The 20,681-nt window shown below is 37.1% G+C and overlaps 2 protein-coding genes across 2 annotated transcripts in view; one reads left to right on the top strand and one right to left on the bottom strand.

Annotated features, from left to right (window-relative positions):
• Positions 1-288, bottom strand: part of LOC150082851 (protein BANP-like) — a 175,395-nt gene extending 175,107 nt beyond the window's left edge. Inside the window, exon 1 of the mRNA XM_090378299.1 lies at positions 210-288. The gene's annotated coding sequence lies outside the window, so the exon portion shown is untranslated. The remainder of the gene's footprint in view (positions 1-209) is intronic.
• A 345-nt stretch (positions 289-633) lies between these two features.
• Fam92 (CBY1 interacting BAR domain containing protein Fam92) overlaps positions 634-20,681 on the top strand; it is an 81,745-nt gene continuing 61,697 nt past the window's right edge. The window contains exons 1-2 of the mRNA XM_090378298.1: positions 634-683; positions 8,732-8,972. Of these exons, the coding sequence (XP_090234424.1) occupies positions 667-683; positions 8,732-8,972 (258 nt within the window). The 5' untranslated portion in view covers positions 634-666. The remainder of the gene's footprint in view (positions 684-8,731; positions 8,973-20,681) is intronic.

The following is a 20,681-nucleotide window of genomic DNA, read 5'->3' as shown; positions in this document are numbered from 1 at the left end:
CCTTTTTTTCTTTCGGTCAACAATGGCTACAGCCTGTAAAATCAAACAGGAAATACATAGCCTGGCACGAATACAACATCACCTAACATTTAATTATTTGGTTTTCATAAACATTACAACATTTATTCCTGAAGACACAAAACACGCTCTTTTCTCATTGCCAACCACACTAACCGCCTGAAAATTGAAAATTGAACGAAATCACGTACCTTCCCGATATCGCGATAATGGCGTCCCTTCTCGTCCTTACGAGAAACGTGGCTGTTGTGTTTATTACTTGTACCCTTTTTTGACTCTCATAAAGGATATTCATAGTCCGTTATAGCCGTTTTCTTTTACTATTTATACAGCTGAAATAATTCATATAAAAGTTTATTTTATATGAATTATTCTTAAAACAACATGCTAAATAAGCAATGCATTTTTTTAAAAATTATAGTTGTTTATATACAAAATTTATTCTTTCCTAATAGGTGGCACAATTGAGCTGGTTAAAAAAAAAAAAAAAAAAAAATTAGCGATATTGCTGTGTTAGAGATATTTTTTATAAGAAATTGGATTTAATTTGAAAGTGAAGCAATGTTGTGCATCATTCTATACATTTATAGGTAGTTGCCCAGAAATACTGTAAAGATAAATGTAATATATTCACCCGATTGAAGAACAATGGATGTGAGGGCAAGGTATGACTATAAGGCGGGTATTACAAATTCCAAAATAAACAGAACAAATAAAACGAACAAGAATTTAATATATGGTATACAAAATAAGTGTAGTCGGTAATTCTTTTAGATACGAAGTCCCATTATTATATCTAGTTCATTCTGTTACATTGCGTTCTGAGTTCACCTTTAATTCAGGCTTAATTTGTTTTCCAGGAAAATATGGGAAATGGGACACCAATCGAACTACAACATTGAAAATCGAATAGTAGTATGCCCGGGTTTATAAAATGAGGACTTTTAAAAAAACAAGACTTTTTAATTCACCTCGTATATTAGAGATAACATGAAAATGTGTCGTCTTTTCCTGCTGCAGCGTACATGACAGGAATTGGAATCTGGATATTTTGCTCCTGACTAACTGCGCCCATGTTGAGTGTTTGTGACTTTCAGGAAAAAAAAACTTTGAAAATTTCTCTATTAGATGTTGCCTGAACGGTAATTCTAAATCTTTCAATAAAGTTATTTCGAAGTAAAGTTGTAAAAATAATTCTCACACCCTGCATTAACCTTTTTCCATTAGCTGGAATCCAGCCCAGCAAGGGTAATCCTAGGACTCGAGGTCTAAAGCAGTGTTCCTGAGAATCATTAAAATTCATCATGTAGCAGTAAAATAAATTCCAAGATATTTTGATAATTGGGGTGGGCTATAGCCCCTACCTGGGGCCACCCATGCAGCCCGTAGTTTTGCTAGTGATAGTACATTTTATTCCAGTTTGGCAAATACATCTTTTCACAAACAGCCATAATTTCTCAAATATTCACTACGACTTCCTTAAATTCTGATCTTTGGGAGATGAAAGCTTAGCATTAATATAAGCAATACGGCGAAAGGACACTGAAAAAAAAAAAAACACTAACCTGTTTGTTACCCCATAGACACTGATCCAACAGACTGAATTTCCTCAAACTGTCAGCCTTGATCACCTGTGAATGCATAATGTTCAAATGATTAACAGCTCACTGGCTAAAGGGAAATGTCTTACACTCCAGTTCATAATTCTTCCTCTTAGTTTGAATTTATGCCTCCTGATTCTAACAGTATTTAATATTGTGAACATTTCCCTTTTGTTCATTTTATTGTTCACTTTCAGAGCTATTATAAATTTCAAAGATCCTGTCAAATGTACCTAAATTACTAAGCCTGAACACCACATATTTGAATTCTTATGGGCATCACTTTGCCAGTCTTATGAGTGCATTGCCCACTTTTGAACCATTTCAAGATTCACAAAAGTCTTCTGTTTTTTATTTTGTAGACATGGTTTTACTTGAATCCATTAATGAAAGTATGCTTTCAGTTGCCTTATACGGTGGAATTATAAACTCCCTATCTCTAAAAGCAATTATCAAAATAGCTTATGACTAGGAACCCTCCTTTCCACCTGTCATTGTAATCACCAAATACCTTTCATCCTCTACTATTTTTATTCAAACCCACTCAGTTTGAATAAAAAATAGTAGGTTTGTTATTTTTGGGATATTTCCCAGGTTAATTGTAATTTACTTAGAGAATATATTTCTCTAAGTAAATAATATTATTGAAAATTTGTTTCAATCTTAAACCACAGTTCTATTTTATTTCTTGCAGAAAACTGACTGCAGATCCTGTATTTATTTTCAACAACAGGTTTCTAGACAAGATCACATCTTTACTGGACATCAATGGCAGTCACAGGTAGGGATTACAGCTCCCCCTCATTAAAATAATGCAGATTTTTTTTACTGCAGCTTGATTAAAGCTTAATGATTCCATGAACACTGCTTTAGCCTCCCCCCCTCCCTTAGAAAATCCTAGGACCACCACTGCTGGGGATAAGCCCGACTTCTAACCTTTCCTGTCATTAGCATATACTAATACAACAACATTTACAGTATTGAGAAGGAGAGACTATTAAAGTAGTCTAATGCAGATTATTTTATTTCCATTGCTGTCTAGAAACAAGATGGCTGCCACCCAAATTATAAACACTTTCTGTTCAGAATGCACATGTTGACAGTCTTATTCAAGCCAACACAGTATTTTTTAAATGATACAGTTCTGTTCTTTTATAATAATCGTTTCAGAATCACTTTGTGAAAAAAATAAAATCATTTAAATGAAAAATTAAATGCCAATTTAGGTATTAAGGCATTGTTAGATGATGTACATATACATCCTTTCACTGAAATTTTATTCAGCAGCAATAGCAAAGTCAAGTGCCTTTTTTCTTATCTCTCGGCACCACAACCCCTATTTTCAGCTGTAAGCATCTATCTGTATTGATGCAAACAGTTGAGGAGTGGGTTTTTTTTTTTTATTATTATTGTGACAGCAACAAGGGCACAACAGGAAAAAAAACAGGCCATGGCCAATATTAAAAATTATAAAAAGTGTATTTGAAAACAGCTGTGAGTTCGAATTTAATAAAGTAGAGTACAATAGTAATTGCATGAAAAAGCTATTAAGCTAAACTATAACAATGTTCTTATTGGCATAGATAGAATCAAAGATGAAGGCATCAAAATATATTTTGCAGCAGTGATGAAAAGGGATATTAATTTTGTGAGGTAAGAACATGGCTAAAAGATGAGACAGGATATAATATGGTGAAAGAAAAAAAATAAATAACAGCAATTGAAGGAAAAGAAGAGTGGGAAGGAGAAAGTAAAGAAGAAAGAGTTATGGTGAGGAAGTCAAAAATTAGTTTTATGCTCCAGGATAGATAAATTTTAAAAAATTGGTGTTGCAGACATTTGTTTGAAAGCTTTGTTAAACATTAAAATTTTTTATTATGTTTAAAAATCGTGTTCTATTTGATTTGAACTTTCTGTATTCAATTTTGTTTGGAATTTAAACATTTTCATAAAGTTTTCTCTTTCTTTTCATCATATATGTGTATCACAGTCCTCAGTGATTATTTTATGAACTAAGACTTTAAAATATTTATATATCATTATATTCTGTAATTCGGACTACTCCTTTCCCCTGGTCAGTCCTAATTACTGAGGTTATGTTAAGGGAACCAACATACCCTAGACTGTCCATGCATTCTAATATTTTTTATGCCATTTATTATCATATTTATTAAAATTTCAGTATGTATAACCTCCATTCCTCTTTAAATTTGTGGGTGCTGGACAATATCTAGCTTCAAATTTGGATTCAGCTCATCAAAATCCATGAGATGTACTATATTTTGAGAGCTAAAAAATCCTGAGCTTAAAATTTGTTGTCCAGTATTATTCTAAGGTATTATGACAGTTATTTTTATTATGATTTGCTATCTTGGAACAGGATGGCCACAATTCAGGTTTCAGCACCATCCAACCATTTAAAACTCTTGCATCTTTCTCAAACAAATTCCTCACTTTAATGGACTTCAGAAATAGTTTGGCCACTGGTTTGGGCATTTCACCTGCTGATGTAACTATCTCAGTCAATGGTTTATAAAAACTTAAAATATTTCCACAATAAAGCAGGGAGCCAGAATTTTTTTTCATCATTACTTTTCTTCAGCCTGCTGAGCATGACAGCCATCAGTAGGAGTCGTCTTAAACTCCAGCAAGGGTACCCTAGAGCTCTTTCAACTGAATAAACTTTAGTTGGTGTTTTTTATTACCACTATATTACAGCAAAATTTCAAGCTCTTCTACTCCACACAATAAGTGCAGCAAATCACAGTATCATATTTAATTTTTTTTTTCTTTCATAGCAATTTTTCATAACATTCTAGCAACTTTGGTGACTGTAGGTATTTCAAGTTTAATTACTTTACCCCCTCCCTCATCCATTAAAGCAATATTTTACTATATATAGGAGAGAGACCTAAAATTTTCTGACAGAGAGATTTTGTGTTACCATCTTGAAAAAATATTGAAATAACCTCCTTTACTTGCCACGTTGAGGAATTGAAAAGTGGGTTCTTTACAAAATAAGGATTTATCCTCTGTATGACAAATAAAAAATTTATTAAATTTAGACTAACTGCAGTACTTCATTCGTGTTGCTACAGTGGATAAAAGGATGGTTGAATGGGAGAAGACAGAGGGTTGTAATTAATGGGTGCTGCTCTTTGTGGACTAATGTTATTAGTGGAGTCCCACAGGGTTCAATGTTGGGTCCTCTGTTGTTTTGTATATTTATCAATGATATTGATGAAGGTATGTCAGGCTTAGTGTCGAAGTTTGCAGATGATACAAAGGTTGGCAGGGTTGTTAATGATAGTAATGGCAGTGTGCTACTGCAACAGGATCTAGATAATTTGGGGAGATGGGCTAAGAAGTGGAAACTGAAGTTTAACCTTGACAAATGCAAAGTACTGCATATGGGTAGAAGTAACCCCAGAGAAACGTACTAACTGTGTGGTACTTAGGGCCAATATTATTCTTATATTGGCCCGAAATTACCTGGGAATAATTGTGCAGTCAGATATGAAGTTCTCTGAGCAATGCAGACAGGCTGCCAGGGCAGGTCATGGGGTTTGTCAATGATATATAGGAATTTTGCTAGCAGGGAAAAGGAGGTGATTGTCCCTCTGTATAAGGCAATGGTCAGGCCACACCTTGAGTACTGCGTACAGGTCTGGAGGCCTCATTTTAGGAAGGATGTAGATTTGCTTGAGCATGTACACAGAAGGGCAACAAGATTGGTGAGGGGATCTTCTTACCAAGAGAGGCTTAAGTTCTACAAATTGCAATGTCTGGAGACTAGGCACCTGCACGGTGATATGATTGAGGTGTATAAGGCCTTGAATGGGTTGAGCACGCTGAATTCTGTTGGGATCCTTCCACTTGTTTTCTGATTACGAACCTAAGGGGGCATAAATTCAAATTAAGAAAAGACAGATATAGAATAGATGTGCGGAAATTTGCTTTTAGCCAGCGGGTGGATAATTGCTGGAACAAACTTCCATCTGTTGTTGTGGAAGTTGATAGGTTAAATAAATTTAAGGAGGAACTGGACAGGCATATGGAGGGAATGGTGTGATTTTTTTTTTTTTTTTTTTTGGCTGATGCTGCATAAGCTCATACACTTGCTTTCTTGCCACGACTACTACTACTACTACTTCAGATTACAGTAATAAATAGTTTGGAACCAACTTTGATTCCAAAATGATGGGTGGTTAATTAACAAGCACTAATTAACTGCTTTAAAAATTATGTACTTAGACATGTAAGCTAACTACAAAATTTGATGTCAGATGAGCTGGATTCCTTCTTGGGTGCTGGATGACAAAGAATATCCCTTCAACCTTCATATTAAAGCAGGCTCCTTTAGTTTTACTTAGAACTTGTGATAATTACTTCACAATATGTAAGATATAAAATGTCAGTATCATTTGGCATAAATTGTGCATGAATGTACATGTTTTTCTATACCCATATTTAACATTTTGTTTCAATGAAAGATGACTTAACAAGAATTTTCTCAAACTTTTTAATGTTTTCTGAATGCATTTAATAAGATAAATCAACTCAAAATTACTTCTTGTTTAACTGCTTGATCACAATTGACTGATCGATACCCCTGTTTTAATCTTTGTGATACAAATAATTAGTTTCTTTTATCATAAATGAAGTCACCTGTGCTATTTCATTTGCTATATCAGTGAAAACGTAATGCATAAATAGATGGCATTATAATATAAATATTTGATGACCTGTGAAATATATATATACAGGGTGATTCACTACCAGTGCGACAAACTTGCAGGAGGTGTAGGGGGCACAAAGACGAATCGGAATCACATAGCATTGCAAGGTCCGAAATGTCTTCATCATGCGGTAGAGGACGTTGAACAGGACGTCGCGTGAACAGCGATCCCGCTGGAAGTCAGCATTTGCGAACCGTTTCTGTTGAAGAAACCAAGTAGCAAAAGTCCTCCGGAGTGGATAATCCACAGGCTCCAATGATTGGATGTTGCAGATGGTATGAACTCATTTCGTTTGTTGACAGTATCCTCCGTACAGTGGATTGGGAAATACCCAATCGTTGGCCTATCGCTTGAGTACTCATACTCGGATTACCTTCTGCAAGACGTAGAACATTCTCCTCATTGTCTGGCATCCTCTTCGTTCGCTTTCAATTCATGGTACCTCTTGTGAAACAACCAGTCTCACATAACCTTCTGTGTGCATGTGCGAAAATCATATGATGAGGAGCACGCCTGTGCGGGAAACGTTCCTGGTACAAGCGCAGAGCGGCGTGCACGTTAGAGTCCGTAGTTCCATATGCCAGGTGCATGTTGGCCAGTTCAACGTTTGAATACTCGTCCATCCTACTGCCTCGGGAACCGGTTTGCAAATGCTGACTTCCAGCGGGATCACTGTTCACGCGACCTTCCGTTCAACGTCCTCTACCGCATGACGAAGGCATTTCGGACCCTGCAATGCTATGTGATTCTGATTCATCTTTGTACCCCCTACACCTCCTGCAAGTTTGTCGCACTGTTAGTGAATCACCCTGTATAAAGTGAAAAAAAAAGAAACAAGAGAGTGATAGAAGGAGGACAGGTCACAAAAAAAAATATATATATAATAAGAGATAAATAATTACAAAATTGACAAAAAAAATTATATATATTTTTTATTATTTATTTGATATATATATACACACACACACACAGTAGAGCATCAGTTATCCGGAATAATTGATGTCAGATCTCTTCCGGAAAATTTTCCAGTAAGATTAAATAAATTTAATATAATTATTTAATTAAATAAGATTAAATCAAAAAATATATATAAACTAATTTCGGAAAACAGAAACATTCATCCAGGCATTTTTATGATTTTTATACAAAACAGGAAAATTAGAAAGGTTTTTAATGCTCTTGGTTTTTTCGACTTACTAGTAACAAGCATGGACAATCTGTGCATCCCATTTGCACACGTAGAAACTGTAACGTGCTCTTTTCTCATCTTAAAACCTTGTGCAGGCATTTCTCTTTTAGTGACTAGGGTTTTTCTTGGTAATGTTTTCCATAATAAGCACATCTCATGAACATTATAAATGTTTTTTTTCTCGCAATTTGCTTAACTGAAGCGAACTTAATTTTAAAGGATTCCGCTGCCGATTTGTATAAAGTTTCTTGCCTTGTATATCTAGTTCAGGTATACTGTGTCTCAGTTTAAAAATTTTCAGCCAACCTGTGCTTGCCTTGAAATCTTCATTACCTCTTAATTTTTTATTAAAATCCAATGCTTTTCACACAACATTGGGCCAGACACTGGTTCGCCTAAACTTTGCTTCTGAAGAAATCAAAAAAAATAAAGTGCACTCTCTAAAGTGGCATTTTCAGGTTTTGACATTGTCTTTTTCCTGCTAGATCTTCCTTCACTGTCCATAATCAATACAAATTCTGTTATAGCATTAGAATTTTTCTTGATGTCATAAATTGCTGAAGTTTCTGCATTAAACTCTTTGGAGAGATTTCTAAATTTTCACCTTTTCTAATTCTATTAATAATTTCATTTTTTGTTGCAATGTTAAAACTACACATTTTCTTTTCATTCACATTTTACCATAAATAATTGAGAAAAATAATAAATCGTACAGTTTTGGGCCAATATTATTCTTACCGAATCTGTAGCTAAACTAATCTAAAATTCACTCATGGTTTCTGAGAAAACCCAGTAATTTCTGTGATATTTTTCTAAAGCACATTTCTGAAAGTCACATAGAATTCTAGAGGTCACAACCATAAAACAATTTGCAGTTTTCGGTTTATTGGGCTTTTTATTTGTACAATCTGTTATAAGTGGGTAGTAAACTCGCTCTTTCACTTATAGTAATCAAAAGTCAATTTGCAAACATGATCACTATAACCAACGCTTACTGTACTACTGTTAATAAAAAAAAATAAGAAAAATAAGATCAGCCTTTCAAATTATTCTGTGTAACCGACATTCTACTGTATATCAAAAATGTAGGATAGCTGTATTACAAGCTTTATTTCAATAATTAAAAAAAAATATATATATAAAGTTTATTCTGTTTCTTATACATTTTTACCTCTTTCTTCCAGTGAACTTCAAGCAAATTTTATTCAGGATAGAATTGAATGTGTAGAAAAGCACTTTGCTGAACTTTGCATTCGGTTTGGTGCTTACACAAGGAAAATTGCACGCTTGAGAGATAAGGGAGATGAATTATCGCAAGCTGTTCTTAACTCTGCAGTAAAGGAAAATTTGAATCAATCTCTTAGGTTAGCTCTTAATCAGCTTGCCGATTATCTTTCTGGAGTACAAGATTACAGGGATGCACAGGTAATTTAAAAATCATGCTTTAAGTTTTAATATTTTTTTATAAAATTTTTTTAATTTAAAAAAAATTAAAAACTGTTAAATTTCAATTTTAAAAGAAGTTTATACTTAGTTGACTTTATAGGAATGGACTGTTCTGTGATGCTAGTGAAGGCTCAGTTGGGAATGGCTGATTAAGATTGTAGTTTGCACACATGGCAATCAGTTTTTGAGTGTCTGTGAGGAAGAACGAGTTGGCATCAAGACCTTTCTGACTTCAAATGATAACAGTTAGCATGGTTGTTAAGTGCTCCCATTCTGCTGTGTCATGAGTCTGCCATGACTAGTTCAGTAGTGGTCCACCAACCAGCCAAAGGTCAAATTTCAAAGAGCCATCATCATCATCAGCCATTTTCGATCCACTGCAGGATGAAGGCCTCTCCAGCAACTTTCCAGTTCCTTCTGTTTTGAGCACTGGCTATCCATTTACTACCCATAAACTCATGAATTTCATCTGTCCATCTCCGCCTTTGTCTTCCAGGTTTTCTTCTAGCTCCTCTTGGATACCATTCTGTTATTTTCTTAGTCCATGTGTCATCATGTCTTCGAGCTGTGTCCTGCCCAAGACCATTTTAGTTCTTTAGTTTTGATAAGAATGTCCTTTACTTGAGTTGCTGCCTAATCCATGTGTTTCTCTTCTTATCTAACAGTCTGATTCCCAGTATAATTCGTTCCATTTTTCGCTGTGTAGTTCTCAGCTTCTCTTCCATTCTTTTGGTGAGTGCCCAAGTTTCACTTCCATAAGTCATGGTGGGGTATACATTGGTTCATTATTTTACGTTTCAGACAAACTAGGATATTGCTCTTCAGTATGTGACTATATTTCCTGAATGCTATCCTTCCAAAATTTATTCTTCTCTTGACTTCCAGCCATTTATCATTATTACAGCTAATAACTTGTCCCAGATAAGTATATGACTCCACCTTTTCAATTACTGCTCCTTCAATCATTATTTCCCTTTCTGTGGCATACTTGTTCATCATTACTTTTGTTTTAGCCATATTCATCTTTAGTCCAAAATCCTTACTAACTGTGCATAACTGATTAAGATTTTCCTCTAATTCTTTGGGATCGTGGCTTATGACCACAATGTCATCTGCAAATCGTAAATGGTTTAGGTACTCTCCGTTCACATTGACTCCTTTCTGCGACCAGTCTAATCTTCTGAAAGCTTCCTCAAGGGCAGCAGTAAACAGCTTCGGGGATATTGTGTCTCCTTGTACGAACTCCTTTCTCAATTTTAAATTTCCTACTGTCTTTGTCTAGTCTAATAAAGGAGGTTGCACTCTCATATATTTTCTTCAAAATCATAATATATTGGGTATCTGTGCCTTGTCTTTGCAGTGCCCGAAACATTGCCTTATGCTGTATGGAGTCAAATGCTTTTTCATAATCCACAAATGCCAGGCATAATGGTGTTTTATATTCATTTTCTTTCTCCATTAGCTGTGATATTACATGAAGGTGATCCATAGTTGAGAATCCTGTCCTAAAGCCAGCTTGCTCTTTCGGTTGATTTGCATCAAGTATTCTTTCTAATCTGTTAGTAATGACCCTTGTGAACAACTTGTAGATGTGGGGTAACAAGCTAATTGGTCTATAATTTCCAATTTCTGATTTAGCTCCTTTCTTATGCAGCAAAACTATGATTGCATTATTCCACTGCTTAGGTGTCACACCTTTTCTAATGCACTTTGTGAAGAGCCTTGCCAGCTTTTGTGTTATGTCTCTTCCTCCCAATTTTAACAACTCTACAGTGAATTCATCTTCCCTCGGCACTTTCTGATTCTTCATTTCTTCAATGCATGTTCTACCTCATCAGGAAGAATATCGGGTATGTCGTATGTGTTGCTACTTTGCAATCCATCTTCCCCACTGTTGTCATCATTCCCCTGCTCCTTGTATAATTCTCTATAGTAGTCTTCTGCTATTTGAATTATGCCTTCTCTGCTGTTTATAAGTACACCATCGCTATTCTTCAGTTTCAGTATCATTTGTCTTTCTGTATTACTGCTCATGGCTGCTGATTTAAATCCTTTGTTTTCCCTTAATGCTTGTTCTACTTTTCTTGTGTTAAATCTTCTTATGTCCTCTCTGAGTCTCTTCCTAATGGCTTTACATAACTCAGTATACTCAATTTTCTCCCTGTCAGTGTTTTTCTTGCTTTTCATTTGTCGTCTTCGGTTCATCATGACAAGTGTTTCTTAACTAATTTTTTCTTCTTTGGATTTCTTTTTCCCTATAGATTTCTTGGGCTTTATCGCTTTCAGAAAGTTGTAATATTCCTCGTCGATATCTTGGTTCTGAGCAGTCTGGAGAAGCTCAAACTTGTTCTTAAGTTCCAGTACATACTGCTTTTTCTCCTCTTCTGTTATCTCAAAGACCTTTGTATTATTTACTCAAGTCAGTTTTTTTCCTTTCCTCCCCTACATCTATATCAAACGTACATCTTACCATTCTGTGATCACTTCCAACATTTACCTTATTCAGGACGGTAACATCATTCACAATATATCTTCTGTTAGTGAGGATGTAGTTAATCCATTTGGACTCTTTCCATGTCCACTTTCTGTTCACCCTTTTCTTGAAAAAAGTGTTCATTACTGACAGTCCTTGAGATTCTGCAAATTCCACAAGTCTGTCACCTCTTTCATTTCTTTCACCAATTCCAAAATTTCCTACAGTTCCCCTCTCTGCACTCTTTTGTCTTTTTCCAACCTTAGCATTGAAGTCCCCCATAATAATAGTGTGGTGGGTTTTCTGCTCATCAAGAAGACGCAATTTCGGTGTACATTTCTTCAACCTCTTCATCATCATGGCTCGATGTTGGTGCATAAATCATTGTAACCTTTAGCTTGTACCTCTTAGAAATCTTGAGTATTAGTCTTGACACCCTTGGTGATGTACTTTTGAATTCCAAAATGTTGTTTTTAAAATCTTTATAGACCAGAAACACAACTCCACCTTCACTCCTTTCACTGTTTCCATTGGTGTACAGCAGATTTCCACTTGATAAACTTATAAGTGATTCATTTCTTCTTCTTGTTTCAGCCAAACCGATGATATTCCAATTCACATTTTCTAATTCCTTTTCCAGCTCTAATATCCTGTCATCACTGATGAGTGATCTTACGTTATAACAGGCCAAGTTCAGTTTCCGTGCATGGCAGCCTGGTCGTACCTCGAGATCAGGGTGGAAGCACTCTCTGCTTCCACCCTGATCCTCTCGCTGCTTTAAGAGGGAGAGTGAAAGTCTGCTGCGGACTGAGGGCCATTTGTTTTGTCGTGCTGTCATATGCTGGAGGGTTCGGTCTTTTCCTCTTCACGCTGACCAGGCGTCTTGAAGAGAACCACTCTACACGTTCGTTGCCACCTAAGTGACGTAACAGGGCTTACCATCGAGAAGGTGTGCATGAGTGGATTTTAGGGAGGCAGGCCAACCAGACTTCTTCTAAATCTTCCGTAATATAGAGATAATGGATCCATCAGTGTTTTAGGCTGAGTGTCTGATAACACACAGGATACCTGTTCCCCTCTAAGCCCCGAAGTTTATACTTAGTTGACTTTATAGGAATGGATTGTTCTGTGATGCTAGTGAAGGCTCAGTTGGGAATGGCTGATTAAGATTGTAGTTTGCATACATGGCAATCAGTTTTTGAGTGTCTGTGAGGAAGAACGAGTTGGCGTCAAGACCTTTCTGTCTTCGAATGATAACAGTTAGCATGGTTGTTAAGTGCTCCCATTCTGCTGTGTCATGAGTCTGCCATGACTAGTTCAATGGTGGTCCACCAACCAGCCAAAGGTCAAATTTCAAAGAGCCACATGTAGTCAACCCATGATGAGCATTGTGTGTCTCATCTTGTAACACAGCAGTAATGCAGCACATTGGCCCAACTAACCACCCAGTACAGCATGGGAATAGCAAGACCAATATCCACATGGACTATGCACTGGACGTTAGTTTATATAGGCTATGGCAGTCGATGGGCATCATGGGTACCCATGCTCACAGCAAGACATAAGAAATTGCACCTTGCATGGGTGCAATTTCAGTTCAAAGAATAGTTGAACATTACCACCCTCTTTACTATTACTGATCTGCAAACCTAAGTTTGCATTTAAATTACAAACTATTATTTAAAGTATTTTAATCTTATTCCAAAACTTATTTCTCAGATACTAAATCCACAGCATTTCAGTAAATTACCCAGTTTTGCTTTATTTTTGGACAAGCAGTATTTCCCAAAATACTTATTTCAGTATTATTAGTGGTAAGCAGTGTGCAAGGAAGCAAGCTTATACAGCATCAGCCAGAAAAACACTTCCTGTATCACCTGTCCATCCCCTCTATAATTTTTTTAGTTCTTCCTTAAATTTATTTAAACCACCCACTTTCACAACACCAGATGTAATTCAACTGCCCGCTATCTGAAAGAAAATTTCTTCACATCTATTCTGCAACAATCCTTCTTCAAGTTAAAAATATGCCCCCTAGTGTGTGTTGTCTGAGCAAGAGTTGTTGTTATTTGGTTTTTAGGAGCATTAGCAACTAAGGCCATATGGCTCCGAGGATATGTGGTGGTCATTCCTCTGACCTTTCCACATCCTTTGTATTTGGTGGTCACTGGCTCGAACCCCAGTCTAATCAAGAAGCGTGTGCTATGCACTGCTGCTCCTGCCCACCTGGCTACGGAGGCACCCTGAGCAAGAGTAAGAATGCCATTAGCACTGAGCTTACTCAATCCCTTCAAAGCGTTAAACGGCCCCGAGTGCCAAGCGATATTTTATGCGATATGTAGAGTGCTCTTTCTCAGCCGATTAATTATATTTATTTTCCAGTGTCTCTATTCTTCCTGTTTTTCATATGTGATTCTTTACTTAAAAGCTTTGAAGTAGAATACAGAAAGGAAATACGCCATTCTTTCCTTGTATATATATTTATATAATCCTTACTAACCTAACTAACTTTCTAAACTGCTTGGTCACTGGTGGCACTGCTTCTGCCTCCACGTGGCAGGACTGGTAACCTGGGAGAAGAAAACCACTCTCCCAGGGCAAAAAGGAGCAAAGATGGACATAAATAGACATGCCACTTACAGATCTCATGATCCAGATCTCTCAGACAGAGATGACTTAAATGCATGTAATGCAAAATGGCAGAAAAAAGAAGGAACAGAAACCACTGCTCCTCTTTTTCTGATACTGCATTCCTTAACTGATGATCCTTTGAGTAAGCTCTCCCCATTCTTAATACAGAAATGTCTTGAAAATGTGGCGGGCCCCTCCAAAAATGGTTCAGAGATTAAAATCTGGAGACCTAGTGGAGATGAGTGAGAATAAGCACTCGGAAAGACTATTAAAAACATCGACTTTTGGTGGAATTCCCACAAAGGGTACCCTGCATGCCGCCCTAAACTCTTCTAAAGGGGTAATGGCTGAGTGGGATCTCCTTAATGTATCTGAGGAGGAGATCGTTCAGGAATTAGGTGATCAAAATGTAATAAATGCCAAAAGGATATTCATTAAGAAAGATGTAAGTGATTGGTGTTTTAAATGTAAGCTTTCTTACATTTAAAACACCAATTTTAATAACAACTGTTAAAGCTGGATATTTAAGGTGAAAAATTCGACCTTATATTCCAAACCCAGTCCGGTGTTTTAAATGCCAAAAATTTGGTCACTCGCAAGCAGTCTGCCGGGGTGTAACCACCTGTGCCTCCTGTAGTTTGAAAGAGCATGTTCACACAGACTGCACCACTGAAATGCAATACTGCCCAAACTGTAAGAGAAATCATTCAGCATTTCCAAAGGAGTGTATCCAGTGGCAGACAGAAAAGAATATACAAAAGTACAAAGTGGAACACAAGGTGCCATACCAAGAAGCAAAAAGACATTTTTCAATTTCTAATAAATTGCCATCTTATTCTTCAGTTGTAAAAAAGCAATGATCCATAACAGTACAAACAGATTGTTCAGTTCCACCAAGCATCTCAATTTCTGATTGGGTAAGGTTGGTCCTCTCTATACTAAAAGAACAGCTTACCCAACAGCAATCAACTCATTCGGTAAATACACCATTGACAATACCGCCAGATAAAAATGCCGTACAACAGCCAGTTAATCAAACAAGCTCTGAAAGAAATAATCAGAAATCGAGTACTTGATACCATGGACATAGATAGAAATTCACACTGAGATGAACCACTTCTTGAAATTCATGCAGAAGAGGAGGAGGACATGGACGTAACTAGACCAAATTTCCCAAAAAGGGAAAAAGCAAGACTAGACAGGTGCAAACAAACCACATCTCATAAGCAAGCAGACATAACCGATAATCCTCAATAATGTGTAGAATTATTCAATGGAATTGTTGCGGACTCCGAGCTAACTTAGATGATGTTTATGACTTAATTACCGAATATAAGCGTGCTGTTCTTTGTCTACAGGAAACAAACCTGACCCCTAAAATATCTATGAGCATAATAAAACATCATATAATGCTTAGAAAGGATAGGAACGACTCTAATACAGCACATGGAGGTGTAGCATTGCTAGTAAACTCCAGAACTCAGGGGAGGTACCCATAGACTGGAGATGTGCAAATGTAACCCCAATTCACAAAGTAGGATCAAAAGCTGACACAAGTAATTATAGACCTGTTAGTTTAACTTCTGTTCCAGGTAAATTAATGGAGGCACTGGTTAAAGAAGCACTGCAGGATCATCTAGACAAGAATTCAGTTATAGCTCAGACGCAGCATGGTTTTGTTAAGGGCAGGTCTTGCCTGACCAATTTGATTGGATACTATGATGTAGTCACAAAAGAACTGGATGCAGGGAATAACTTTGATATTATATATTTGGATCTTAGAAAGGCTTTTGATACTGTTGCACATGGAAGACTGCTGCACAAATTGGAGCAGTGTGGCATTGGAGGCAAATTGCTGCTATGGATAAGGGGATGGTTGAGTGGCAGAAGACAGAGAGTGGTAATCAATGGACACTGCTCAACGTGGACTAATGTTATTAGTGGAGTTCCTCAGGGTTCAGTGTTGGGTCCGTTGTTGTTTTCGGTGTTTATGAATGATATTGATGATGGGATATCAAGTTTAATGTCCAAGTTTGCAGATGATACAAAGGTTGGCAGGGTTGTTAAGGACACTACTGACGCTATGCTGCTGCAACAGGATCTGGAAAGGTTGAACAGATGGGCTGAGAGGTGGCAAATGAAGTTTAACATTGACAAATGTAAAGTACTACATATGGGAAACAGTAACCCCAGAGCAACGTATCAACTCTGCGGTACTACACTGACAGTGGTGGAGAATGAAAAGGACCTGGGGGTAATTGTGCAGGCAGATATGAAGTTCTCTGAGCAGTGCAGACGAGCTGCAAGAATAGCTCATGGTGTCTTGTCAATGATATACAGGAATTTTTCTAGCAGGGATAAGGAGGTGATTATTCCCTTGTATAAGGCAATGGTTAGGCCACATCTTGAGTACTGTATTCAGGTCTGGAGGCCTCATTTCAAGAAGGATGTAGAGCTGCTGGAACGGGTACAGAGAAGGGCAACAAGATTAGTGAATGGAACAAAGGGTTGCTCTTACGAAGAAAGGCTTAAGTTTTGCAAATTACAGAGTCTGGAGACTAGGCAACGGCGAGGTGATCTGATAGAGGTGTATAAGGCTTTGAATGGTTTGAGCATGCTCAATGCCAATGGCATTCATCTTGCTCAGAATAATCACCTCAGAGGGCATAAATTTAAATTGAGGAAGGACGGATGTCAGATAGATGTGCGGAAATTTGCCTTTGGCCAGCGGGTAGTTGGTTGGTGGAACCGACTTCCATCACTTGTTGTTGAAGTTGGTAGCCTAAACAAATTTAAAGCTCAACTGGACAGGTATTTCGAACGAACGGAGGGGTGAAATGGGAGTGGTGTGTGTGTTTTTTTTTTTTTTTGGCTGATGCTGAATAAGCTTGCTTTCTTGCATCATATGCCTCTACTAATGCTAATGCTAATGCTAAAACTCCTCTCAGACCTGTCCGACTGTAAACAACTTTAGAAGCAATCGCTGCTAGAGTTGTGGTTCAGATAGCGGTAACAGTTGTTTCTTTATACCTTTTGCCCAATTATTCATACACTTTAGCAGATTTGGATGATTTAATTACCCAGCTGCCATCATCTTTCTGGATCTTGGGTGACTGGAATGGGCTTATGGGGTTCCTCGCACCTTGATAAGAGAGGTCAGTTAATTGAAAAATTTTTTGAAAGCCACAACTTAACATTATTAAACAATGGGACTCACATGTACATGCATCTTTTCTCAAGGTCAACTTCTGCAATTGATCTTTCAATATGCTTGCCAAACCTCTTTCTGCTTATTGATTGGATGGTCACTGATAACCTTTGTAATAGTGACCACTTCCAGTAATATGCACACTGTCAACTAACTCTCCTCGTCAAACTGAAATAAAAACCATTTGGAAATTCGACAAACCTAACTGGAAGAAATATCAAAAACTGGCACATCTAGATATTCAGACCATTGAGCCTCTTACCATTGACTCTGCTGTAACTTATATAACTCAGCAAATAATAGCAGTTGCTGAAACCGGTATGCTCGGATCATCCATGAAAACCCACTCACACCCAAAAATATGGTGGAATGAAGCCTGTAGCAATACCAAAAAAGAGAATAGATACTGGTACAGAACAGTGATCACAATGTACTGATGTGGGAATTACTTAAAGATGTAACTACCATCAATGCTAAAGGAAAGGGCTTTTGCTTTCGTAAAGGTGACTACAGAGGTCTCAGACAGTTTTTAAATTCTGCACAGTGGGATCAACTGATGATGTTATCAATGTTGAATTCTAAATGGGAAGCCCTCAGGGACTTAATTTTGGAGGCTACTAGGCTTTTCATTCCAACTAAGAAATACTGTTCAAGGTGTCAGATGAATTAATGAGGCTTGTGGCAGAGAACAAGAATTTGTGGGACTCACATGTACATGCAAAGGAAGTATCAGGTGACACAGAAGCCTATGGCAGGTATAAACTAGTCTGTAATGAACTCACAAAGGAGGTTATGCAGGTGAAGGCAGATTACGAGAAATCTTTGGCAAAGGATGCAAAGAGTTCTTTACTTATGTAAACTCTAGAAGGAAAGGGATGAATCAGATTGGACCACTTAATATAGATGGATTGACTATTGATGATCATGCTCAGGTAGCTGATAAACTGAATGAGTATTTTGCATCTACATTCACACGAGGAGTTATTCAATGAGGGGCAGTGCCAGAAGTTTATCAACTGGTAACAGGGAGCTAAGTGATTTTGTAATAACTGAGAGCAAAGTGGAGGAGAAATTGTTGAAGTTAAACATAAGGAAGGTAGCAGGGGTGGATGGGATCTATCCAGTTATATTAAAAGAAGTAAGCAAACTCTTAGCCATAATTATGAGAGCTTCCTTGGACTCAGGGGAGGTCCCCATGGACTGGAGATGTGCAAATGGAGGTGTATCACCAATTCACAAAGGGGGTTCAAAAGGTGGCACAAGTAACTACAGACCTGTTAGTTTAACTTGTGTTCTAAGGAAAATAATGGACTCACTGGTTAAAGAAGCATTGCAGAATCATCTAGACAAGATTGCAGTAATAATTAAGACAGCATGGGTTTGTTAAGGGGAGGTGGGGTCTGACCAATTTGATTGGATGCTATGATGTGGTCACAAAGGAACTGAATGCCAAAAATAATTTTGATATTATATACTTGGATTTCAGGAAAGCTTTTGATACTGTTGCACATGGAAGACTGCTGTACAAATTGGAGTGGTATGCATTAAGGGTAAGTTGCTACAATGGATAAAGGGATGGTTGAGTGGGGGACGACAGAGGGTGGTAATCAATGGACACTGCTCTTGTTGGACAAATGTTATTAGTGGAGTTCCTCAGGGTTCAGTGTCGGGCCCATTGTTTTGTATATTTATCAGTGATATTGATGAAGGTATATCAGGTTTAATGTCCAAGTTGATGATACAAAGGTTGGCAGGGTTGTTAACGACATTAAAGACAGCATGCTACTCCAACTGGATCTAGATAAGTTGGGAAAATGGGCTGAGAAGTAGCAACTGAAGTTTAACATTGACAAATGCAAATTACTGCATATGGGTAGCAATAACCGAAGAGAAACGTACCAACTGTGTGGTACTACACTCAGGGAAGTGGAAAGTGAAAAAGACCTAGGGGTAATTGTGCAGTCAAATATGAAGTTTGTTGAGCAGTGCAGACAGGCTGCCAGGGCAGGTCATGGAGTCTTGTCAATCATATATAGGAATTTTGCTATCAGGGACAGGGAAGTAATTATCCCGTTATTCAAGGCAACGGTCAGGTCACACCTAGAGTATTGTGTACAGATCTAGAGGACTCATTTTAGGAAGGATGTACAGTTGCTAGAACGAGTACAAAGAAGGGCAACAAGATTGGTGAGGGGAACAAAAGGGTGCTCTTACCAAAAAAGGCTTAAGTTCTGCAAATTGTGGCGCCTGGAGAGTAGGCACCTGCGAGATGATCTGATTGAGGTGTATAAGGCCTTGAATAGGTTGAGCAAGCTGAATGCTGATGGGATTCTTCCTCCTTCTCAAACTAAGAACCTGAGGGGGCACAGTTTCAAATTGAGGAAAGATAGTTGTAGAATAGATATGTGGAAATTTGCCTTTAGCGAGTGGGTAGTTGATTGGTGGAACAGGCTTCCATCTTTTGTTGTGGAAGCTAATAGTCTAAATAAATTTAAGGCTGAGCTGGACAGGCATTTGGAACAAATGGAAGGGTGAAATGGGAGATGTTTTTTTTTGTTTGTTTATTTTGGCTGATGCTGCATAAGCTTGCTTTCTTGCATCGTATGCCTCTACTAATGCTAATTTAATTAAAATTACTCTGTTTTAACACATGAATATGTTTGCTGAAATTGCCACAAGTAGTGCATTTGCTAGTAACTACTCTTACCTGTATGCACACAAAAAAAAATGAAAATGAAACTTATAATTAATTAATTATTAACAAAAAAGAATAAAACAGAAAATTAGATAGCGTACCCTCACCACAGGATGTATCCCACAGAGTTACTTATTTGTTTGAATACAGGTAACTGTAGTTCCTGGCAAATATAATGCCTGCTATAGTTTCATCAGTACATTCACATGATGAAATAGGAAATAATTTTAACTTAATTATTTTGTAATAACACCAAATATGTTTCCTTTCTTTTTTTTTCTTATCTTTGATGTAATATAAGTGGATGTTATTGTTTTAGGAGAGGGATTAGAAGAGTGAGAAAATTACCAAAAGCATTTCATTAACTTAAAAAAAAAAAATTATTTTTGAAATTGCCACAATACTAATAATTATGATAAATACCTTATTTTTGTTTTGAAGCCCGATTTACCAAGAAAATACAATATCCAGAAACAATGCAGCATTATAAGCTTCTGAAGAGTGATATTTAAAACTCAAAATGCAAGGCTCAGTTCTGAAAATCAGCACTTAGATTATGAAATTAAGAAAGAAAAGCCACCAATGTTATAATTATAATATTTTAATATTACAGGAATAAGTGTTACATTGACTAGGAAAAAAATTCGACAAGAAATAAGAAATATTCAAAACTGGCTGCAC

The sequence above is a fragment of the Mastigoproctus giganteus genome, chromosome 7, assembly GCF_048544385.1.
Source record: "Mastigoproctus giganteus isolate SK-2022 chromosome 7, ASM4854438v1, whole genome shotgun sequence".
NCBI classification, from domain to species: Eukaryota; Metazoa; Arthropoda; class Arachnida; order Uropygi; family Thelyphonidae; genus Mastigoproctus; species Mastigoproctus giganteus.
Note: the sequence above shows the minus strand (reverse complement) of the source record. Positions and strands in the feature narration are given on the sequence as shown.